At 38.2% G+C, this 22,597-nt stretch overlaps 1 protein-coding gene across 1 annotated transcript in view; it reads left to right on the top strand.

The window, feature by feature from the left end:
- SLC12A4 (solute carrier family 12 (potassium/chloride transporter), member 4) overlaps positions 1-22,597 on the top strand; it is a 34,075-nt gene that overhangs the window by 5,689 nt on the left and 5,789 nt on the right. Inside the window, exons 3-21 of the mRNA XM_009579824.1 lie at positions 146-277; positions 6,766-6,912; positions 7,508-7,562; positions 7,882-8,012; positions 8,461-8,702; positions 10,598-10,812; positions 11,809-11,973; positions 12,057-12,155; positions 14,208-14,265; positions 15,721-15,895; positions 16,302-16,420; positions 16,907-17,005; positions 17,358-17,477; positions 18,235-18,339; positions 19,371-19,539; positions 20,636-20,831; positions 21,552-21,721; positions 21,896-22,027; positions 22,125-22,232. Coding sequence (XP_009578119.1) covers positions 146-277; positions 6,766-6,912; positions 7,508-7,562; positions 7,882-8,012; positions 8,461-8,702; positions 10,598-10,812; positions 11,809-11,973; positions 12,057-12,155; positions 14,208-14,265; positions 15,721-15,895; positions 16,302-16,420; positions 16,907-17,005; positions 17,358-17,477; positions 18,235-18,339; positions 19,371-19,539; positions 20,636-20,831; positions 21,552-21,721; positions 21,896-22,027; positions 22,125-22,232 — 2,637 coding nt within the window. The remainder of the gene's footprint in view (positions 1-145; positions 278-6,765; positions 6,913-7,507; positions 7,563-7,881; positions 8,013-8,460; positions 8,703-10,597; positions 10,813-11,808; positions 11,974-12,056; positions 12,156-14,207; positions 14,266-15,720; positions 15,896-16,301; positions 16,421-16,906; positions 17,006-17,357; positions 17,478-18,234; positions 18,340-19,370; positions 19,540-20,635; positions 20,832-21,551; positions 21,722-21,895; positions 22,028-22,124; positions 22,233-22,597) is intronic.

The following is a 22,597-nucleotide window of genomic DNA, read 5'->3' as shown; positions in this document are numbered from 1 at the left end:
GCACAATGAAATATTCTGTCATCCCCTGGATGATTTTCCTGTTGTGTTCCCTGGCAGCCTCAGGCATGCCAAGGAAGGTGTGACCCCAGCCGCTCTCCATAAATGCTGGGAATTGCAGATGTTGACTGGTTGTCATCTTCCACAGGAAGAACTTGATATACGACCAAAAGTGTCATCTCTGCTTGGCAAGTTGGTCAACTACACAAATCTTACCCAAGGTGTTAAGGAACATGAAGAAGCAGAAAGTACTGACGGCTCGAAGAAGAAAGTATCAAAAGTAAGTAAAGATTCTTTCCATGGCCAGCTGATGAACAGAATGATTCCTTAAGTGATTTTTGGGGACCTGGGCTCCTTTCTGCTTTATCTTAACCTCTGTCACGAGCCATGACAGTGTTGCAAAGAAATAACATAGAACTCTGTAGGTAACCAGATGTTACCGAAGAATTATGGCAGATGTAGTGGTTAAGCGCTGTGCACTACAGTGCAGTTACATACACTTGGTATGGATTTAGATAAGGAGGATGGGCTTTTAGCGGTGAATCAAATAAACATCAAAACAAAACCCCCAGCTTTTTCCTAATGCTGTTTTAGCTGTCTAGCAGTATCTGACACATCTCTACAAGCCTGGTAGGTATGACACAAGACTTGCAGGAGACAACACCCTTCTAGAGTGGTGGGTGGAGGTCAGATTGGGCACCCTGGGGCTGCTCAAGTGTCATTCTGGTGTTAGGCACTTAGGCAACTGAATTCTGCCCTAAAGGATCTGCATTTAGATGGTTAGCCCATTTGGGCTGGCCTTGTAATAACTAGGTAGGAGGTGGGGCTTGGTTGTTGGTAGTTAGATTTCTATCAGGAAGGCTATGTTCTAACTGCTCCTCTTAGTGCTCTGGCAGTCAGGCAAGTGTTTCAGTACCCTCAAGTGGTATAGTTGCATTTTATGGCACTTGCAGGCCTGTCAGTTTGCTTGCAAATTTTGTCAAAGGAAAGTTTTCCAAAAAACTGAGATAGCACGTGAATTCTACAGATTTTATAGTACTGCCCTGTCAAAGTTTGAGCCATTTCAGAAAGAGATGGCAGTGATAATGTTGAAAACCAGCACATTGTTCTCAAAGAGAGTACATGTTACCCCATGCTGAAAGCCAGATTCCAGCTCCCTTACTCACACTCCAGTTCCTTACTCTGCATGATTTTGCACTGGGGATAAAGTTGTTTAGTCAACATGAAGCTTAAAGTTCAATTTTATCTGAGACCACATGCACTAAAGTGCTGTAATATTGTGGTTAGTATGACATCATTACAAGACTGAGTGAAGGTCATCTGGGTGCAGTAACTGTGTTCTGGTACTATAAGCTTGCATTAAAAAAGTAATTTAAACATTTTAACTGTGAATTTCTTTTGTGTGGTACTTGGTGTTATACTAATCGCTGAGTCTGTCCAAAGTTTTTACCTTCGCATTACTAATACGAAATGTCAGCTGCATCTCTGTTTTAGCATGCTTTTGGTGGGAATAATGTCAGGCATCAGGTGTTAATATGGTGTTACTGCATAATCTAAAATAATTTTCAGCCTCTTCCTATCAAAAGCAGATGAGTTGTTACCCTAACAAAGATAGGATGGAGGGGGATACAATAGGTACAGTCCTTACTATTTTGAGAAAGTTCTGATCACTTTTGCTGTTTATTTCCTTATTAATTGCCTGACCAGAATACCAGGGTAAGATGCAGTCTGATCTGAAAGCTAGTCATTTATTTCCCTGTTGGAAAAAGAATTGGGAGAATTTGGTGATGGGTCTGTAGTGTAAAGTTGGTTAAAGCAAATGCAGCATAGCTTCATAAGGTAAAAATGGGGCAAATAACAGGAAACTGAGAAGTTGTTTTAAATCCCCGGTAGAGTAACATGTAAGGTTTGGTGTTAATATTTCTACATCTAGGTATGATTTATATAAACACTTGCGTATTTTCAAACTGTTTACTGCCATAAAAAAGGACTGTTTTCCTTATTAAAGCTATGCTTCTATGGTAAAATAGTTTGGGCTTAATACCTGGATTGTCCTGACTTATGCTTTCCCGTGTCCCAAAAATGTGTGTTTGCAGACTTCTCAGATGTTTTTTGAGAATGGGTTGGGTAACCATTCCAAAAGTGACAATATCATCCTGTGTTAACATCTCAGTATTTTCTGTGTAAACACTGCAGTTTCCTTAAGTGAATCTTTGCCTAGCATGTCTGTCTCTGGGATAAATTACATCAGCTGCAATATCATAACTGTAGTTTGAATTTCTTCTCCCTCTCTTGCCATAAGCAATATGAAATTTTAAACGTCTTGTAAAATATAAGAAGGTTGAATATTAACTTGGCCAAAAATTATAACCATTAAACCCAGGAAGTTCAAAAGCAGTAACTGTACGATGCTATGGATTGAAGATATCCAGAAACTGTGCAAATGAGATTCTTCTACACGTTTGTTTTTAATCATCTTTGAAGTATAAATCAATGCACTGCTGTTACCTTATCCTTCCCATTTGAGCATTAGTACAGAAGCATGAATATCCACCCCAGCACGATAGCCAGTTCTGTTTTAAGTGCCAGCATTTTAACTGACTCGTTGCTGATTGCTGTACTGGGTAGGCTCAGCAAATATGTACCCAGCCAGGGTGACAAAAGGTAAGCTGCCTGTCCTGATGTGTCACTTACTGGAATTGGCAACTTATAGACAAGCATTGGAGCAAGGAGGGTGAGCAGACTCTAGATCTGGTATTCAAAAAATGAATGAAGAAAGCAGTCCTTACAGTTAGTGAATATGTAATTCTCTATCTGAGCGCGTAAGACAGGTCTCTTGGTGAATACCTTTTTGACCTAGCACATCCCTGTCTGCCAAATCATATCCGTTCAAATGAAAAAAAAAAAAAAAAGCAACCCAAAAAGAAACCACAAAAAACCCAAACCAACAATAAAACACAGACACAAAAAAAAAAAGAGACAAGGCAGTTGTGTGCACATGAAGGAGCCAAATCTCCAAGGGGCGGTATTGAAAAAATGAGATCTTTCTTCCAAAGTTTAAGCTTAAAGGATTAGAGAATGATGTGCTTTAGCTTGTGGAGATCACTGTTGTCAGCACCTGCTTTCTACAGTGACAAGACCAAAAGAGACCTGAACATTTCCACAAGCTCTGGAAAATAGATTACGTGACTATCCCCCGTCTAATCTCTTGGAATAATTGCTGCAGAGTTTGTGGAAGATGCAAATGGAGATCAGGACAATTTCCGTGCAAAACAGCTTAATATAAACGTATTACCCTGTTTCAGCATTCCCATTAAATATTTTTGATAGTAGTAGTCCATGTTAGATATACATCAGATAAAATTGACACTACTCCATGTAATAGGGTAGAAATTGGGTTGCTTTTTATCTTTTCTAAATACAGTCTTGTATTAAAGCACTTAATAGACGCAGTGCTATAAAAGTATCCCCTTCTCAAGATGGAAAAAAGTAGATTAACTATTTTAGTTCATGTATCTTTAATAAGGCAGTTAATTTCTGTGCTGCTGTCTGTCCTCATGCTACGGAGCAACCGCAAGAGCTGTCATTACCGATCAATGTCCCTGAGCCCTGCAGCCAAGTGCTTTAATAACCCATCACGCTGGCACGATGGAAGTAGTGTCCTTCAGACTCCGATCAATATTTGTATCAATTATGTGTCTGCAGCTGATTAGAGTGAACGGAAACATGATCTGCATCACCAAAACTGAGACTGTTTTCGAGATTTTTCTGTCCCTTCTTGGTTGATCTAAAACAGCGTTCTTCAAAATGTCTTTGTGTTTTACTTCCTTTATGCAGCATGGGGTGTTTAATTTTTTTTCATTTGGTAGCTGCTGAGACTGAACATAACACCTTTCTTATTTCAGATTGCATTCTGTTGACACTTCAGCACTGGTTTAGTATCACTTACTGATTATAAGATGCTATAAAAAAGAGTGAAGTCACTGCAGATTACTGGTGTTAAATATTGCTGTGAACAAGCTGGTTCAAGTAGTGTTTGTGGATCATTCTTTCATACCGGTATTTTTTATTCCACGGAGTAAGAAAATCCAGAGTAAACTCTTAGCCTGAGGTACACTTAGTAATACTGTGGCTTGGGTTTTGTCTGTGGGCAGACACTTAGCATTGCCTAGGCTGCTGTGCTCTTCAGTAGTGTCGTAACTATACAATTAATGCACAATTTCTCTTCCTCTGTGGCTGAAGTTAGCTTGTAACTTGACATGCATAAGAGGCCACTTAAGAGGGTGGGGGGGAAGATGACGAACAGTAGAGCAAAGCTGCAGGGGCCACGTAGGGCAGAAGGTAGGAAAGAGCTGAGCTAAGATGAATTCTTATGCAAAGGAAGCAGGTGTTGGGAGATGTGTAAAGGGCAGGCTGAAAACTCACCTGCTTTGATAGTGCTTGGAAAACTGTCATGTAGACTGTATAACAACTGTGGTCCACTTGCTTCTCCTGTGTAGGAGCAATAGGTTGGGCTTCTTTCCTTTTCCCAGATGCCAGTTTTGACAAACTCTTAGAAACTCCTTTACCCCTGAGATACCCACACATCTGATAAATTCACTTGATGCTGGCTGCTGGGTTCAGAGATGTTGTGAGGGGGGTGACTGATGGATGAATGGTCAGATAGATGATAAAATTATGTGGAATGTCTCTTTAAGAGATGCAAAGAGTATATTAACGTGACAATAGGAAGCCCTTATGCAGGGCAAAATCTGCCCAGTGCCTGGCAACATTATTTAGTCCTTTCTCAGTTAATGGTTATGCGGTTGAAGACGCAATGTGAATCAGATGAAGGTGTTTGAATCAAAAGTATCTACATCTTCCTTTCTTAGGGAAACAAGTACACTATAAAGAATACCCTGAGAAGATCCTCCTTCACTGTAGCACTGGAACAACTCATTTTAAAATCCTTACCTTACCCTGATCAGGGTAACCTGTACTTATGTACAGGTTCATTTCTGTTAGTATGAGAAGACAACAATTCCTTTTGTCCCTATACATAATCTTGACAAAGCTGATCAGGTTAGTTCCATAGGATGGTAATTTTTGTACAAATGGCAGGTGACGTTTTAGGGATTTTTTTTGTGCTGTGGCATTGGAACAGCTGAGTAACAGCTCTCTGGCCCTGTGCTGGTAGGTCTCATAGGGTAAGTCCATTGCAAACCGTCAGCACGTGGTTCTGTGGCCCATTTTACTTCAGGAGGTTCACCCGAGTTGAAGTGTGTATGGGGAAAGTCTGGTTGATCTGATTTAGCTTTAGTCACACAAAGAATTTAAAGTTGACTTCAAAAAAATTCAGTCAACAATTCCTGGCATTTCTAACAACTGTTCAGATCATGTTCTTAGGCACAGTTTTCTTTCATCGCCGGCAGGGCAGATTCCTAATGCAGGTGAGGAAATTTGGAATTGTAACATGTAATTGCAAGTTGAAGCATTAAATTCCTACGTTGGTTATTTTGACCTGGTGTTGTTACAACCATTTGATTTTTCTAGGAGTTTGCTTTGTGTAATGAAATATACTCTTGTATTACCTTAGGTAACAAAATTTTTCCATAGTGAAGACAAGGCAAGAACAAAGTTTTTGACAGCCATTTTGTTGCTTTAAGAGTAATGTGCATGTTTTAAGTACCATTGCTTTTGATTCATGACTAATTTGTCTATAAGGGTGCATGTTACCTATTTATTTTTGCATTTAGTTAATGCTATGTAGAGTCAAATTTGAACATGTGTTGTTACCTCCCTTTAATATCCTTCTCATTTAGATGATTGTTCATGGGTTTCTTTAAATGCTGTCTATCTGTAATATGTTTTGGAATTCAGGTTTATTTATAGAAAGAAGTATGAAAAGGGATGAGCCTTAGAGAAGTTACACTCTCTATTCCCCCTGTGTTTCAGCATTCTGTATAATTTTAAATGCAAAAGAAAACCTGAGAAAGCAGAAGCAATGAAATGTCTTGGCAGGAAACCACAGAGATTTGGGACTCTGAATTGCTGCTAGTGCCAGGTGTGCCAATACAGGGAACACTTCTGTATTTCTTGAAATAAAACCCTGATCAGTGGCATTTTGATATCATTGTTTTGGATCTGGCTATCCTCTGACAATAACTATTTGGGCAAAGGAGAATTCTACGAAATACTGTGTTGAATGCCAGTCGTGCAGTTTCTGTGAATTCACATAACTAACTTGTAATTTCTCAGTCACTGTCAAAAGTAATTCAGAGTGTGATGCTAACGTAAAACATAAGAAAGGTAGACTCATTAGTTTTACATGGTATATGTAAAATGGAAGGAAATACATTATGCATGTCTCCAGATTGCTTCTAAATCTTTTCTGGTTGTAACATCACAAAAGCATGTTTTCCATGGAACTAATTTGTAAACTCTGGGGAGTTACTCGGGGTCTGCAGCACTCAACAGGTTTTATACTAGAAACTCTGTGATTCTACAATAAAACAAATATATGTATGTTCTGTTGTTAGTAACTGGTGATAAATGCTGAGTATAATTACTTCAAATGTGAAGATGTGATAGATTTTGTTCAGAAATTCGTGGGTTTGGTGTTAGGAGTTTGCTTCATGTTTTGTGGAAGTCCAGCACAGTAGTATTTGTGTCTGTCTACCTTATGTTTCCCAGATTTCTACCATTTGAAAAACTGAAGTTGTAGGCTTTTTTGGTTATCTATGCTTTGAATAATTCCAGTTAATGAATGTCAATGAACTTTTTTTTCAGTCACCCAGCATGGGCACCCTGATGGGGGTGTATTTACCATGCATGCAGAATATCTTCGGGGTTATTCTCTTCCTTCGGCTGACTTGGATGGTAGGAATGGCTGGAGTTCTTCAGTCCTTCCTGATTGTATTACTTTGCTGCTGTTGTGTAAGTACATAGGTAAAATAATGCATGTGACCTAACCTCTGTGAAACTATTGAGAAACTTGGAGAGGCTGCATTGTAGATGCATGTGTAAAGAAAAGCCAGATTTATGCTAGATACTTCTGCTATATTTGTAGCCATGTGATTTCTTTTTTTTTTCTTTTTTTTTTTTTTTTGCTGGTATTTGTAAACTGGCAAACTGTATCTACTGTAGATACAGTCTTAAAAATGGTGTTTGTTCAGCAAAGAGCTGTTTTCTGTGCCTGTCCCAGATCGTGGCTGCTTGCTTTGCTGGACTAGCCTTTGTTGGAATTTCAGCTCTGCAGATGGAGGGACACCTGCCTTCTTTTATCTTGCTTTGTCTGCAGACACCCATTATTTGACCTGATAAAGCAGTGGTCATCTATCAAGCAAAAGTCTCAACAGCTTGATGATTAAATTCCTGCTACCCGTGTTTTCTTTCAGATAATGACTTGCTAAGGCAAAATAAATAGCCATATTGTATCCTATGTGCAGTGGCAGCTTTGCTCTATCAAGAAATAAGTTATGTTTTAAAAAATGTTGTTGACACAATTGCTTCCTTTTCCTTGTTTTCCCAGACTATGCTGACAACCATATCAATGAGTGCTATTGCCACAAATGGTGTTGTTCCAGGTAAGTGTAGTTAGCAAACTTCTCATTTATGTTTAAATTAAAAAAAAAAAAAAAATTGCTATAAGCTGTTAATGTGGTTTTATTCTGGAAAAATTTGCTTAAGCCAGAATACAAAGCCTGAATTCATATTTAGTATTTCTTCTTAGTATCAATTAAGCTAAAGATTAAGTTACCCCTGTGCTAACAAAAAGATACTTCAACTGAACCCTCCAAAAAATAGATACACAGTGTATAATTTTGTTGTATTCTTGTTGTGAATTTTTTACAATTTATAACGATAAATAAATGATAATTTTACTCTCATTTTCTTGTTTCATAGCTGGTGGCTCCTATTTCATGATATCCAGGTCATTAGGCCCGGAGTTTGGTGGAGCTGTAGGGCTGTGCTTTTATTTGGGAACAACATTTGCAGGAGCAATGTATATCCTTGGTGCCATTGAGATTTTATTGGTGAGTAGTACCGGAGTAGTCCTGCTTTTAAGGCAAATAGCATGTAGAAAATCCTGTAGTATTCATGTCCCATATTCATATAAACATTTACAGCTAGAGACCAGAAGGTCTCCGGTTCCTCAGTGTCCAATTCTGTACTGCTTAGTGCTTCCCTTTGGAAGTTGCATACTCTGTGGGTACCCAGAATGGAAGCTCTCCTGAAAACATAGATGGAAGTGTGACTTGATCAAAGACACATGCTCATAATTGATAAAGTTGGCTCAGTTGTACTGCTGAAATAGAATGGGCAATATCCCTTGACTTTTCCTATAAACTGAAGATTCCTGGTGAAGAGCATGTTGCAAATTGGAAAGTGGTTTACATTTCTAGTATAGGTACAAGATCACTACAGTAATATAGACAGCGTTCTCTTCCTGTGTTCCTTCAGCTTGCTTTCTTCTTGTTTCAGACATATATTGTGCCACAAGCAGCCATTTTTCATCCATCCGGTGCCCATGATGCATCCAGTGCTATGCTAAACAACATGAGGGTGTATGGAACTGTATTCCTCATCCTAATGGCAGTGGTGGTCTTTGTAGGTGTGAAATATGTTAACAAATTTGCTTCCCTCTTCTTGGCCTGCGTAGTAATATCCATACTGTCCATTTATGCTGGAGCTATCAAGTCCATCTTTGATCCACCTGAATTTCCGTGAGTAATATTTCTGGATGGGGGTATAGCTTTGCCTACAGGTCTGGAAGGTGGTGTTCAGTGGAAGTTACTTAAAACTTGTGCCTAATACATTGTCAAAGCTATCTTTTTTTGTTAATTACTTCAGATTTTTTTAGCTCTATATAGTGACAGTGATAATCTTCCACACGCAGAGCTTGTGGAATAGAAGTTTCTTAGCCTAAAATGAATGCGTTGTTACATTCTTTAACTGTTTTGGTAGGATGAAGTCTTGTGGCGAGTATACAGATGGATGGAGACTGACATTTCTCTGCTTCCTGCAAAGACAATCCAGTATCTTAGCCTACGGCTGTTGAGTTAAATTTTAGCAAGAATTTTGCTGGGTTATTTGTGGCAGTTAGTAGGAAGCAGTTTGGCAGATCCATTTTCCCCAGGCCAGTCAGACACGATGTGCTGCCTTTGTGGTTGGAAACTGTGGTGGTGCGATGCAGCTGCTTGCTGAGAAATAGGGCATCTCTTAGGAATGTGGGAGGTGTGATGGTGGGGCCATGCTGAGGCTCCAGCAAAACTTCCCCTTGGTCTGAAAGCAGATTAGTCTGCCATATGAGTAGCCCTGCTCTGAACACAACGCGTGCTCCTTAGCATGTTGGCAGTTAAACATGTAGTACGGTTTCTTAAACTCAGAGCTGGAGCAGCGACAATGTGGTTACATGTGTTTTACCAGAAATGCAAACAGTATTTCTTGATACTGCTGACAAGAGATGAATGGAATGGAAATAGAGGAGTTGAGTGTGCATAATTATTCACATCTTAAAATGTTGTGACCATAACTAAGTACTTGCAACCCTCAAGTGCTCCCTTTAGGTATTTAGGGCCCAATGATTATAATGTTTTACAACAGTGGCAGGTTTACAGCAGTAAAAATAAAACAATGTCTCTACCTCCCCCTCATTATCTCTTGGATTGTTCTTGAATGTTCTCCCTATCTTTCTTCCTTGGGCTGTATTCCTTTTTCTTTTGCTGAAGTAACTAGATACTGTATTTATTTTTAATTCTGGAGGGGAAGGCTTCTCTGAAGTTACAGTTCACAAGCCTGCAAACCCTACAAAAATGGCCCTGTCTCTTCCATTTTCCTGGCTTTAGTGATTGATAAGACCTGTGAAACAGTTAAACTTATTAAAATGGAAGAATCAATTTTTTTTCTGTGGGTGTTTTCTGGCACTGGGAAGAGAAGCTGAATGAACTTTTAGTGGCAACAAGCTGTTATGTAGTATCACTGTGTCTTGGGGAACTGTCATTGGAGAAGTGGATTAAAAGTTTTCAGTGCTGGAATAAACTATGTTTGTGGTTAGGTGAAACACAACAGGCACTGGAGGATTTTAGCAATTATGCATGGTATCTTCTGACAAGAAGAACCTTTGCTTATTGTGATTGAAATGTATGTTCCTAATTCTGAAGCTAAAATGTCAGGGGTCATTTAAGTGCTACTATACAGAAACTGGGATAATGCGATTCCAAATATCTTTAGATATTCTAAATATCTAGTAATTTGAATGCTAGTAGTCTTCAGAACTCTTCCACCCCAGTAGTTCTGTTTAACTGGGGAAAAAAAAAAGTGGCCTAGTCTTTCCCTTTCGTTGTTTAAGGTAAATTTACCAAATTCAATAAATCACACTGATGTAGCTTTTTATACCTCTCCCAAAATCGTTGGAAAAGTAGTTTTATACTTCTGACCCTTAAAGGAAACAGATACACAGTCTTTGTACTGCTACCACCCTCCCTTTGAAGCTGAGAAATGATGTAGCAGACTGGAGCCACTTGAAGTTTCCATGGTATGATAGAAGAATTATGGGGAAGGTTGGATTTCATTTTCCTGGTACCATGTAATAACACTGGTTTTCATGCTTCCCTTCCAGGATTTGCATGTTGGGCAACAGGACTTTGTCAAGAGATCAGTTTGATGTTTGTGCCAAAACCATAATTAAGGATAACATTACTGTGGCCTCCAAGCTTTGGGAGCTCTTCTGCCACAGTACAAACTTAACCACTGAGAACTGTGATGAATATTTCCTAATGAACAATGTCTCTGAGATAGCAGGAATTCCAGGAGCTGCTAGTGGTATTTTAAAAGGTATGATAGAATATTTTTTTCCCTTAGAGAGGAGGCATGCTGAGCAGTTGAAATGGGTTGAACTATTCCCTGGTTAAGAAAAAGGGACTGAAGAAATGTAATTACAGTGAAGAAAATTATCTTCAGTAAAGAAAACCAAGTCTTATAATCTTTAAAAAGAGTACATGGCGCTTTTGTCCTGATACAGTACTTATCTGCTGTAAAATTGATTTAAATTTGCCTTGTACATTTCATATTTCAGCAGAAAGTCAGCTATAATTGTGAGCTATACTAACATGAGTAAGTTGTTAAAATTTTTCAGAACTCTGTGTAGCTATGACTCCCCATTTTAGACAGGTTAAGATTACGTCCTGAAAGATAAGAGTACTTATATAAAAATAAGTGTACCTTCTCCTTTGCCTGCTCCTGAATATATCATTGGAAAGTGTTCGTTATTGAAATGAACTCCAGAGAACAGTTTCTTTGTGCAGGTGCTGAGTGCCTAAGTTTCCTGTTTTCACAGAAACCAGTAGTCTAGTTTCTAAAATGGACTTAGCATTTATTAGTGAAATTTCAAATGCCAACCGTATAATTCTGTAATTCTTCCACTGTCTAAAGAACAAATCCATTTATATCTAGAAAGCTGGTCAATATTGCTGCTTTGGATTCTCTGAGCTACTATGTGTGTGTATGGTGGTTCATTAAAAATATTCAATGTATTTATTGGGGTTAAAATAGGTATGAAGTTAAGAGTGTTACATTTAGTAATATTAAAGGATAAAAAGTGCTTAGACTTCTGTAGGCTATTCATACATATTTATTGTTTTTGTTAGAGATTCCCTCGAAAGCATGCAATATAAATTTTCTTTCATGTAACTTGTATATGTCTTAATTTGTGTTGGATCACTGAATTGTATGAATTACATTTGCAATCTTCAGTTGTAGACCGATGATAATGAGAACAGGTTTGAACTGAAACACACTTTTCTTTTTTGCGGTGTGATAACAACATGGAAGACAACTTATGGAGCAATTATTTGGAGAAAGGAGAGATACTGGAGAAAGCACATCACCCATCTGTTGATGTAGCAGGCCAGAAGAACAACCTTCATCTATACGTGCTTTCAGATATAGCTACTTCATTCATGGTGCTGGTTGGCATCTTCTTCCCTTCAGTGACCGGTGAGAATACTGGGACAAGAGGGCATCTTGGGTCCCTGAGCTTTCTTCTCTCCCTTGATCTTATGTCCAAAATGTATTTTCAGGTATCATGGCTGGTTCAAACAGATCAGGGGACCTCAAAGATGCACAGAAATCCATTCCCGTTGGAACAATTCTTGCTATTGTCACCACATCACTAGTCTGTATCCTTTTAAAATTAGTAAAGTCCTGGCATGTTGTGAGTGACTCAGATGAATGACTGAGTCCTTGAGCTGAAAGCATCAGAATTACTATCCTGTTGTTTTCCATCTCCCTTTTTGTGCTGGGTTTTTTGTTTTGTTCTTTTGCATTTCCATTGCTTTTCTTTGCTATGAAGCAGTCTATAGCTTTTCAGGCTGGTGGAATAAAGGTTTATATTTTTTAGGATGCAGTGGACCATTAAGATGAGGGAAGGCTTTAAATGGGAGAGATCATAAATTCCAGTTCCTTTAAAAAAAAAAAAAAAAAAAGCCTTTTGGTTTGAGTGACATTAAGGAGTATATGCTTTCTTGAACATTTTAGGGCAAGATAAACTGAAGTTAGAAATTAGACTAGATGCTCCCCAAGTGGTTTTTTTTTGGTGGGGGGGGGAGGAGGGGAAGGTTCGTGTGTAGAGTCAGTTGCTCACTGGTACCAATAAATTTATGTATTTATTTTGAAGTCAGTGAAACAAGATCAGCTTACATCAGCTTACAGGGCTGTATTTTTTCTTTTTTCCCCTTGATTTTTAACACAGTCATCTGATTTAATGCTGTTCCATGATTCTTAGACACATCTCCAGCTGGCATCTGTGGAGGTGTTACAAACACTGTGCTCAGTACTGAGCTCCACGTAGCTGTGAGCAACTCGTCGTTTCCTTCCTGTTTCCACTGAGACTGGAGTACGTAATTTGCAGAATATGAGGATGTTCCTCATACCAGATTTCTAGTTGCTGAGTGTGTGTTCAGAGGAACAGCCTTTGTCCCAGTAGAAGTTGCCGGGTTTTGTACGTGGTTAAACTCCTCAGGGCTTAGGACCACAGAAGCTTTGCTTAGGAAAGACTGTTAATCTCTTCTCTCCTGCTAGAGAAGAGATGCAGCCAAGGTCTTTCAGCTTCAGCTAGCTGTTGTGTCCTAAACTACAATTTATCAATGTAGGAGATTTAAAAAAAAAAAAAGAAAAGGCAAAAGGCTATTAATAAGAACAAGAACTTCAAAACTTCTTTATAAGAGCTTTCTGAATAAATCCCACCCAAAGAGCAGCTGGCAGAGATGGTGGCTCTCCTGGAAATTCTGCTGTTTTGAACCTGGTTTTTTGCCAAAGCTTGCCGAGCTGTAAATCAGGATCCCAGCTCACTTGTCCCAGCTTCTTAGGAGTGCAGCCTTTTCCAGGTGTTACTTTGGGAACTGACCCTGTACCAAGAAGTCTGCATTTCCTATGAACGTAATAAATATTAAAACAGGTCACAGATGTAACCGCCAGCTCTAGCGTTAAAATATTTGCAGGTCAAAACTTATTTCGTGGTGTGTAACTTTATACATAGATACTAATACGCCACCCAGTGGAAGGCTTACAGCATAATTTTTAGGAGTGATCAATGTTTCCCCTTTTATTACTCTTTGTATTTTACAATTGTGTTTCAGGGGTAGAGGGTGGAATTTAGGATTTAACCATTCATGTAAACTTAAATCACAAAATCAAATCTTCTCTGGAATGCCAGATACAAAAAACCTGAAGTATTTTGTACTCCCCAATGCAGAAGTAGTACAGTTTAATAACAAACTCAATGTTCAAAGACTTACTGGTGATGTGAATGCCATTAGACCACAAAATGAGAAAGTGCAAGGTAATGGTTTGCTATATGTTCAAAATATCTTCAGACACAAGAGGAGAGAGAAAAGAAATACATTTTAATATCAGTTTCTGTTCAGATTAAATTGACATTTACGTATAAAAATATTTCCTTTGAAGTTATGTCCTTTATCGTAACATTTAAAACTATGTTTTTTAAAAATTGAAAATTAGAATAATAACTTTGTCACTTCAACATTAGAAGGTATATGTGAGCAGTGAGACATTAATTTACTCACCAGCTTTATCATGTACTTATGGAGATGCTGTAGTGCAAATGCTGTAGGACAGAGGCACATGTTGAACTTTCCACAATACTTTTTATGGTTGTTTTCATCTGCCATGTGTAAATAAATCCTGCTTCCTTAGCACACTCTGTACTCAAGACTTCAGTTGTGTGTTATTATTTGGAGCCTGCATAGAAGGTGTAGTCCTGAGAGATAAGTAAGTTTTACTGCTTTAATGCTCTCCTTTCTTTTTCTTTTTTGCAGGGAAGGTGTGTTCTTTCCCATCTCGCCTCTCCCTAAATCATATTTGTATGTAAATTGTAAACAATGTTTTCGGAATCTTCTTGTATTTGGTTTGATATTTTGTGGCATGGCTCCCTCAAATTTTCCATCCTATGACTTAATTCCTTCCCGCCTCCGCCACCATCCCCCCCGCCATGCCCCAAATCTATGTTGTCTTGTGTTGGCGTACCCTTTTCAGTTTCCAGGGGTACTTGCTCAAAGATCAGATCCCTAACAGTAAACTATAGATTTCTATTTTTTCTTTCTCTTCCCTAGAGAAGGAAGATACAAAACAACAAAAATTCTCTCTTTTTTTTTTTCCTTTTTTCTTCTCCAGATGAACCTTAATTTTTTACCTTGTTTGTTGTCCTCTTTTTGTTAATTACCAAGTTTGGCAAAATTACTCTTTGCAAATTGTTTTCTGGCTTCATTGCCGTCTGAGGTACTACGACTGATTTTTCTAGAAGTACCGGTGACATCAATAGCGTATGCCAAATAGCTGAAATTGTTTCAGCCTACGGTATGTTAGCAAATGGCTTGCCAAGTTGCTCTAATCTTTCTTGCGCTTGCTGACCACGATCCCCTAAGTCAATGACTAGGATAATGTACATTCCCTGACCTGTGCCAAAGAAAAATCTTAAAAGACAGGCAGATAGCGCAAATCTGTATCTGTATATGTTGTGTTGCTCATAGTGGTATTCATAGGAAGAAGTATTTCCTCATAGCATTTGTGATTATTTTCTTGCATAGAAACCCAGTCAGACATCCGTAACTAGACAAAGTTTGGCATTTGGTTATCTCTGTCCTCGGATTATTAGTTATCAAACGTTTCTGTCTGTAAACCCAATGACAGTGTTCCCAGTACTAGAGTCTACAAGTGCTTTTTCTGAAAACTTCCCTCACGTTGATGGACTCTTTCCAGTGGACAAGCAATGAAGTGCTTGTGAATATAATTGTCTGCGGAAAAAACAAACAAACAAACAATAAACCAAACCAACCAACCAACCAAAAAAACCCTGAAGTCTTCTGTAGGGATGTCTGACACTGGATTGTGTTGGGTGTTTTAAACATTAAACTTATTTTTTTGTTAAGAACTGCATCTTTCTAGGTGAAAGTAGAAAATAATGTTGTGATAATAATGTAACAGTTTTATAATATATAATCAAAAGAAAGTTTTTGAATTGTTGAAATCACACTGCAGACACTTCCTATCTGTGTATTAAAAGTAGCTCAGATTGTTTATATATATACTTATACTTCCTATATTTCCTAATCAAGAAAATACATAATATTTAATATTTAAATGACATCTTAAAACAGACCGAGAAAACCAAGCGTGAGTGTCAAAATACTCCTTTGAATATGAATGTCTCGCTGTTCTTCTCTGCAGGTACGGCGATGCAGTGAACAGGAACTTAGTGGTGGGCACCCTTTCGTGGCCCTCGCCGTGGGTCATTGTGATAGGATCCTTCTTCTCTACCTGTGGAGCAGGTTTACAGAGCCTTACCGGAGCCCCCCGGCTGCTGCAGGCGATAGCAAAGGACAACATCATTCCTTTCCTCTGGGTTTGTACATTTTTAAAAAAAAAAAAAGAACACAAACAAAAAAACATTTTGTTCATAGTAACTAACCAGCTATTTGACTTTATGCTCTTGGAAATCAGATTTATTTTCCCTAGTTTGCCCAGCATTGAAGTGAAGGTCAGTATTTTTTATTTAATGCTTTGTTTTCTTTTGTTAAAAACTAGGAATATGTTTAAAGGAGTTTTGACTAGACATATATGGTAATTTTATGAAGAAGTCTAACATCTAATTCAGTGAAGCATAGAAAGCCATTAGAATAATTTGACTCCTTGCTCTAGAGAAAAAAGTGTGTAGGAAAATTACTATTGTTTTTTAAAATGTAATCTTTTTTTTCATTGTAATTTTATGAAATGCTTGGAAGATATGCTAAATGTTTCTGTTTCTTTAGGTTTTTGGTCACGGAAAAGCGAATGGTGAACCGACATGGGCTCTTCTGTTAACAGCATTAATTGCTGAGCTGGGAATCCTTATTGCTTCACTTGACATGGTGGCTCCAATTCTCTCAATGTAAGAAACAGGGTGGTTGCTATTTGGGGGGTGGGTGAGGAGAAGAAAAGACCGATACTCTTTATTTGATTGTCTTTCAGAACCGTATCTTAAACCAGTGAAGCAAATTACCGGAGCCTGAGTTCCACTTTTATTATTTCTGTGAATTCTCTGACTTTAGGTTCTACATATAAATCTATTTGTTTCTGCTCTGGAGTATTCTGTGAATAAACATGGTTTTAGTATATTGTTATTTTGTTTGGGAAAATGTTATTTTCATCACAGAACAAAGATAGCGTTGATGTTGTGGATAGATCTAACTTGATCCAATTAAAAAACTGTTCTAACTACTTTATACTGATAGTTCAGGCTAATAAAATTCAGAGGAATAGTCACAGGTGACAGAGCAGCCGTATTTTGACTGTAAATCATTCATGTGATTATAATACGTGCCAGAACTTATAAATGTGTGTGCTAAAAGCTTTTGCATTTCTTTTGCTTCTGCAGGTTTTTCTTGATGTGCTACCTCTTTGTTAATCTAGCATGTGCAGTACAAACACTTCTTAGAACTCCAAACTGGCGGCCCCGATTTAAATACTATCACTGGTAAGCAAAAGGACAGCACGCTCAACGCCTACTCTGTAATGTACAGTGTGGGTTTTAGAACTTTCTCCGTAAGGCTTGTGGGCATCTTTTATTCCTCTGGATACCAGTTCTAGACAAGAGTACATCAACGTAATACACGTAGTGGACCAGACCCAGATATTTAATAGCATGAGAGTTTCATTCCAACAACAGGATACTAAAATTGTTGGGGACTGGGGAGATTCATTGGAAGCTTTACTTTTACTGCCTGTTCTGAGTAGACAATGTAAAGAAAAAAGAGCAAGAGAATAATTTACTTGTTTTTAAGCTTTTCTATGCCACTACTCGCTAATATCTTTGCTTTTTGTTTCAGGGCCCTCTCATTTTTAGGCATGAGTATTTGCCTGGCACTGATGTTCATTTCATCTTGGTATTATGCTTTGGTAGCTATGCTTATTGCAGGCATGATTTACAAGTACATTGAATACCAAGGGTAAGTATTAACTGGATAGAAAAGGGTAGGAAGGAGATTGGGTCTATTTTTTATGAATTATCTCTAGCCTTCACATTTGGAGAAGGAACTGTCCAGAGATATGACTTAGAGGGCTTCCCTTATTAGTTCATTTTTTTCATTGTTTTACTGTGTCAGTGCTAAACAAAAGCCCCTGAAGTACTTTGTTTTAAGCCTCTAAAGGTGTTTGGTGAAACTTGAGAGTCACAGGAGGCAGAAACCTGGTTGGGAGCTATCCTTCTGCTGCCTATCACACATAATTACTTAGGGCCCAGAACACCTGAAGGCAGCCATCTTATTGCAATTTATCTGGTGCAAGGGTCTGTCTAGAACAGTCCTTGAAAAGCTGAATCTGCAGGTTAGGTTGCCTGAGATTGTTAATATCTGATGGAGTCAGGCTGTAGTACGGCTGTATAAATTAATTTTAACAAATCAGGTATTTGAAATGCCTGTTTATTTATGCTTGGGAAGCATTCTCTGTAGTGGAGTGTTGATTACAAATTAAACATGGAATGGTGGTGTTGTGGTATAGGTTTGACTGAAACATTTGCATTTCTCTCGTGGTACGTGGTAAATGTTACATACATACATGTACAAATGATAAATATACATGTGATGCATGCTATGTATCACATTTCTAAACTCATTATAAGGTAGTGATTTCTCTATAGCATGACTGTAAGTGTGCAATTAAATACTCATGAAACCATATGTTGGCTAAATGGTGTGTTCTTCACAGTGCGGAGAAGGAATGGGGTGATGGTATCCGAGGTCTTTCGCTCAGCGCAGCAAGATACGCCTTACTCAGACTGGAGGAGGGCCCTCCACACACGAAGAACTGGAGGTACGCATTTTAGATTAATAAAATACACTGTCATGATTATCTACTTACACTTAAGAAATTAAACTGGACTCCAAACAAGACACTTTTGGTCTGTGTGAATGAATTTAAATCCCCAGAATATTAAAAAAAAAAAAAAAAAAAAGCATTGAGTCTGCGGTAAGCTGCCCTGTCACTGCCCAAGTGTGTGGGCCCTGTATGGGCAGACCTTTCTTGTCTTTTGGATCTTTAATGGATCTTCAGTCGAACTCTGAATTGGTGAATTCAGAAGTGGAACTTGGGGAAACTGTGGAGATCTCTGAGTACAGAGGTCCAGAGGCCCATGGTAATTTGCACTGGGGGCACAAAGAAATCACTGCTATCATTCTAGGATTAAAAACCAGAACAGTGGCCAACATTTCTCCCTCTGGCTTTGTGCATTGAAGACAGATTAAGAGAGCAAGAACCCTCCTCTCAGTTATGCATTGCACAATTCTTAGGCTCTGAACAAGAGGACTAGGAATCTACAAAAGAAGAGAGTTTTATAAATCCTTTTATACTTGCTCAACCATAGCTTAAGAGAGAAAATAACTTAATTGATGTGTAGCAATACCTTAAGGGATAGAAAGCAGGTGGGAACTGTGTTTAGATGAAAATATTCATGTTTCCCAAGTGTTTGGCACAAGTATCCAGATAGATCTGGAAGGACAGCCTTCCAGTATGAACACAGTGTGTGCTCTAATAGTACTTAAAAGAGCCTTGAAAATCAACCACATAAATAAAACACTAATGCAAGCCTCTTAAGCTAAGTACACGAACGGGTTTTATGACTGTCAAAAAAACGCAGCAGCAGAATTCCTTCACTGCTTCAAATCTGCTTTGAATCAAGAGAAATAAAATATTAATTAAAACCCCTCTAATGTGTGAGATACAGAAAGAATGTACTATTTCAGAGTTAATATTCAAGCACAATTAAACTGATGAGAGGCAGTTTTTTAGAAGTGTTTTTGTTAAAGCATTAGTAAAAAATACATTTCCTTTTTTATTTTCTGCAGGCCTCAGTTGCTGGTGCTTCTGAAACTTGATGAAGATTTGCATGTAAAATACCCTAGATTGTTAACGTTTGCATCTCAGCTGAAAGCTGGCAAAGGTTTGACTATCATAGGATCAGTGATCCAAGGGAATTTCTTGGAAACTTATGGAGAAGCCCAGGCTGCTGAACAGGTCAGTGTTTTAAACAAATTTCTAAAGTAAAAAGGGGTGAGTGGGCAGATGACTTAGAAGTTTCATAATCGTACATGGAAAAAGAGCCTATCAGTAAGGCTTCCATGACATACAGGACTAGTTGAGTAGTACTACAGCTGTTCAGTAAAGGGCTTGCAAACATGTTTCAGCTGCCACTTGTGGCTTTGGGGATATAATAAGATCGATGCTTGCAACTTCTGTAAACAGCCTTACTGTCTTGATTTATAAGAAAGAATTACTGTGGAAGTCTATGTATGCCGATAATGGAGGAAGAGGACTATTTAGTTTTCTGAACATACCACAAAACATTTCAATAACTGTCAGTTACTACAAACTTAGCAAATGTGCTGTGTCTCTTTCAGTGCGGTGATGAATTTATTACAAAAAGCGTTGAAGGATTGTCCTGAAAATTTGTTAATAAATAATTTCATCTTCCGCACTGTGTAAACATGACATCATAACCCTGCTTACCTCTGTATAGTATCAGCACATCCCTGTTTTCTTCCCCAGAGGCTTTTTATACAGGAAAACTGTGATAAAGGGAAAACGAATTCATAGGCCTATGTGTTGACCAAGTTTGTTTAGTTTTTAAAAAATAAAGGGTATGGTGTTCTTGATAAGTGGGGTGGATTTGGTGCTTACATTTGTAAATTGAATATAATAACACAGCATGTTACATAGAAATCTGAAACTGGAAATCCGAATGAAGTTAATTAACCTTGGGTTTAAAAAGGTGAGTGTTTTAGGATTAGAAAATGGAAAGTGAGATAGTAACACAGATACCACTAAGTACTACTAGGAATAAGAGATTACAGCACAAACCAAAAAACCCTTATCTCAATCTGTTAGAAATAATTATGTTTGGAAGGGAACTATGTGTGTTTTAAACAAGTATTATTCACAATTAGTGGATATTTTCTCTTCTGTTTTATTAAGGAAAGCGGATGAGCAGAACTATGCTTTGAAATGTGTTTTACCTGTGGATGTGTGAACCAGGAATTTACGTTGTAATCACATGATAGAGAAATATAACAGTTCCTCTTGGTTGTGAGATTTTTCCTTGTCTGTCTTGCAGACTATTAAGAATATGATGGACATTGAGAAGGTGAAAGGATTTTGTCAAGTGGTTGTAGCCAATAAAGTTCGAGAAGGAATTGCCCACTTGATCCAGTCCTGCGGACTAGGTGGCATGAAACATAATACTGTGGTTTTGGGATGGCCGTATGGCTGGAGGCAAAGTGAAGATCCAAGGTCATGGAAGACATTTATAGGTAAGCTTTAAAGGTTCTGTGTGATCAAACATTGTGAACAGAGATGTTTATTACATATCTGGTACACACGGGGGATTTTAACAGAATCCTTGTGAAATTGGTTTTGGTTTTAGTCTGTTTTTTCTAGTATTGATTGTGAAGTAGATAATTCCTCACAAAACTGCTCTGTGTTTGAAATACCACTTCTTGTAGGTAAAAGACCTATGAAAGATGTTTAAAGATTAATCTAGCAGCTAAAATTCATCTGTCTAATGAATGGTTAAAAGATTACGAACTTGATAGATACTGGGTTTTTTTGGCAAACTATAATTTGTTTCCTAGATAATCTGTCTTTTCACTGGTCCTACCCTATCCATCTCTCTTCACTATTGGAGCTAACGCTCTCCTTGCCTATATTGCTCTCCTTCCCCTATGGGCCAGCTACTTAACACAGTCAAATTAGAACAGAGCAGAAGCTTGCTCCTCATACTTAGCTTTGAAGATTGCTGCTTTTATTTCAAACATGAAATAGGGCTTGTGTTTCGGTAAGTCTGCTTTATCCTAGTTTTATCATTTGGTCCGACCTGTCTATACAAGCCTTACTGTGCATACTTTTCTTTATGTAAGCAATGACTTTTATGGTTTGCTGACATTTGCTCAGTGAGTAATTTTTTTATTTTTATAAACCATAGATCACTTGCAGAATTGGAAGTAACTGTCTGTTTTTCCCCTTTTGGGCAGGTACTGTTCGCTGCACAACTGCAGCCCATCTAGCTCTGCTGGTTCCCAAAAATGTGTCTTTCTACCCCAGCAACCATGAGCGTTACAATGAAGGCAATATTGACGTGTGGTGGATTGTGCATGATGGAGGCATGTTGATGTTGCTTCCTTTTCTTCTCAAACAGCACAAAGTAAGGAGCTAGTCAAAGAATGTTTGTGACGCAACTACTTCTGTGTGCATTAGTTTAAAGAAACAAATAGTGGAGCCTGTATTGATAAATGAGAGTGGATATATTGACAAGTTTCTGTTTCGTAGAGCAAAATATTATTGGTTCAAATACCGAGAGTTTGCGTTCCCTCACCAGGTTTGGAGAAAATGCAAAATGAGAATTTTTACTGTAGCTCAGATGGATGATAACAGCATCCAGATGAAGAAGGACTTGGCTACTTTCCTCTATCAACTCCGAATAGAGGCAGAGGTAGAAGTGGTAGAAATGGTAAGGGATTTGAGCCTGTTTTTCACTTGATGATGCAAATGGTGGTATTTGGTTATGACTTGATTACAAGCACAATATTTTTTTCTTATTTCCGCAGCACAATAGTGATATCTCAGCATATACTTATGAGAGAACTCTTATGATGGAGCAGAGATCTCAGATGCTGAGGCAAATGAGGCTGACAAAAACAGAGAGGGAAAGGGAGGTATGTCATTTGTGGTTGATTGCTGTGGGCTGCTGAGGTGGATGACACAAAGTGCCTTCCTAGTAGTGTTTTATATAGCTGCTGCTTAAATTTAACTCCTGTGTTTTAAAGATGTAAGGAAATACTTTTAGTGTAGGTTTTTTTCCCCAAAATTGCATGTAGTCATTGAATAGCCTGGTTGTACTTGCAGAAACCACGCTAGAAATTTTGTTTTGGGGGAAAACGATGGCAGTATATACGCTGTAGAAACAATTTGTGTGTTCCCCTTTGCAATGTAAATGATACTCGATTTGAGGATGTAAGTCTTAACCGTTTCTTGACCTTGTTTTTGCTTTATATGGGATGTCCAGGGTTTGTCTCAAATT

The sequence above is a fragment of the Fulmarus glacialis genome, unplaced genomic scaffold, assembly GCF_000690835.1.
Source record: "Fulmarus glacialis isolate BGI_N327 unplaced genomic scaffold, ASM69083v1 scaffold22236, whole genome shotgun sequence".
Classification (NCBI taxonomy): Eukaryota; Metazoa; Chordata; class Aves; order Procellariiformes; family Procellariidae; genus Fulmarus; species Fulmarus glacialis.
This window is presented reverse-complemented; position numbering and strand designations above follow the sequence as displayed.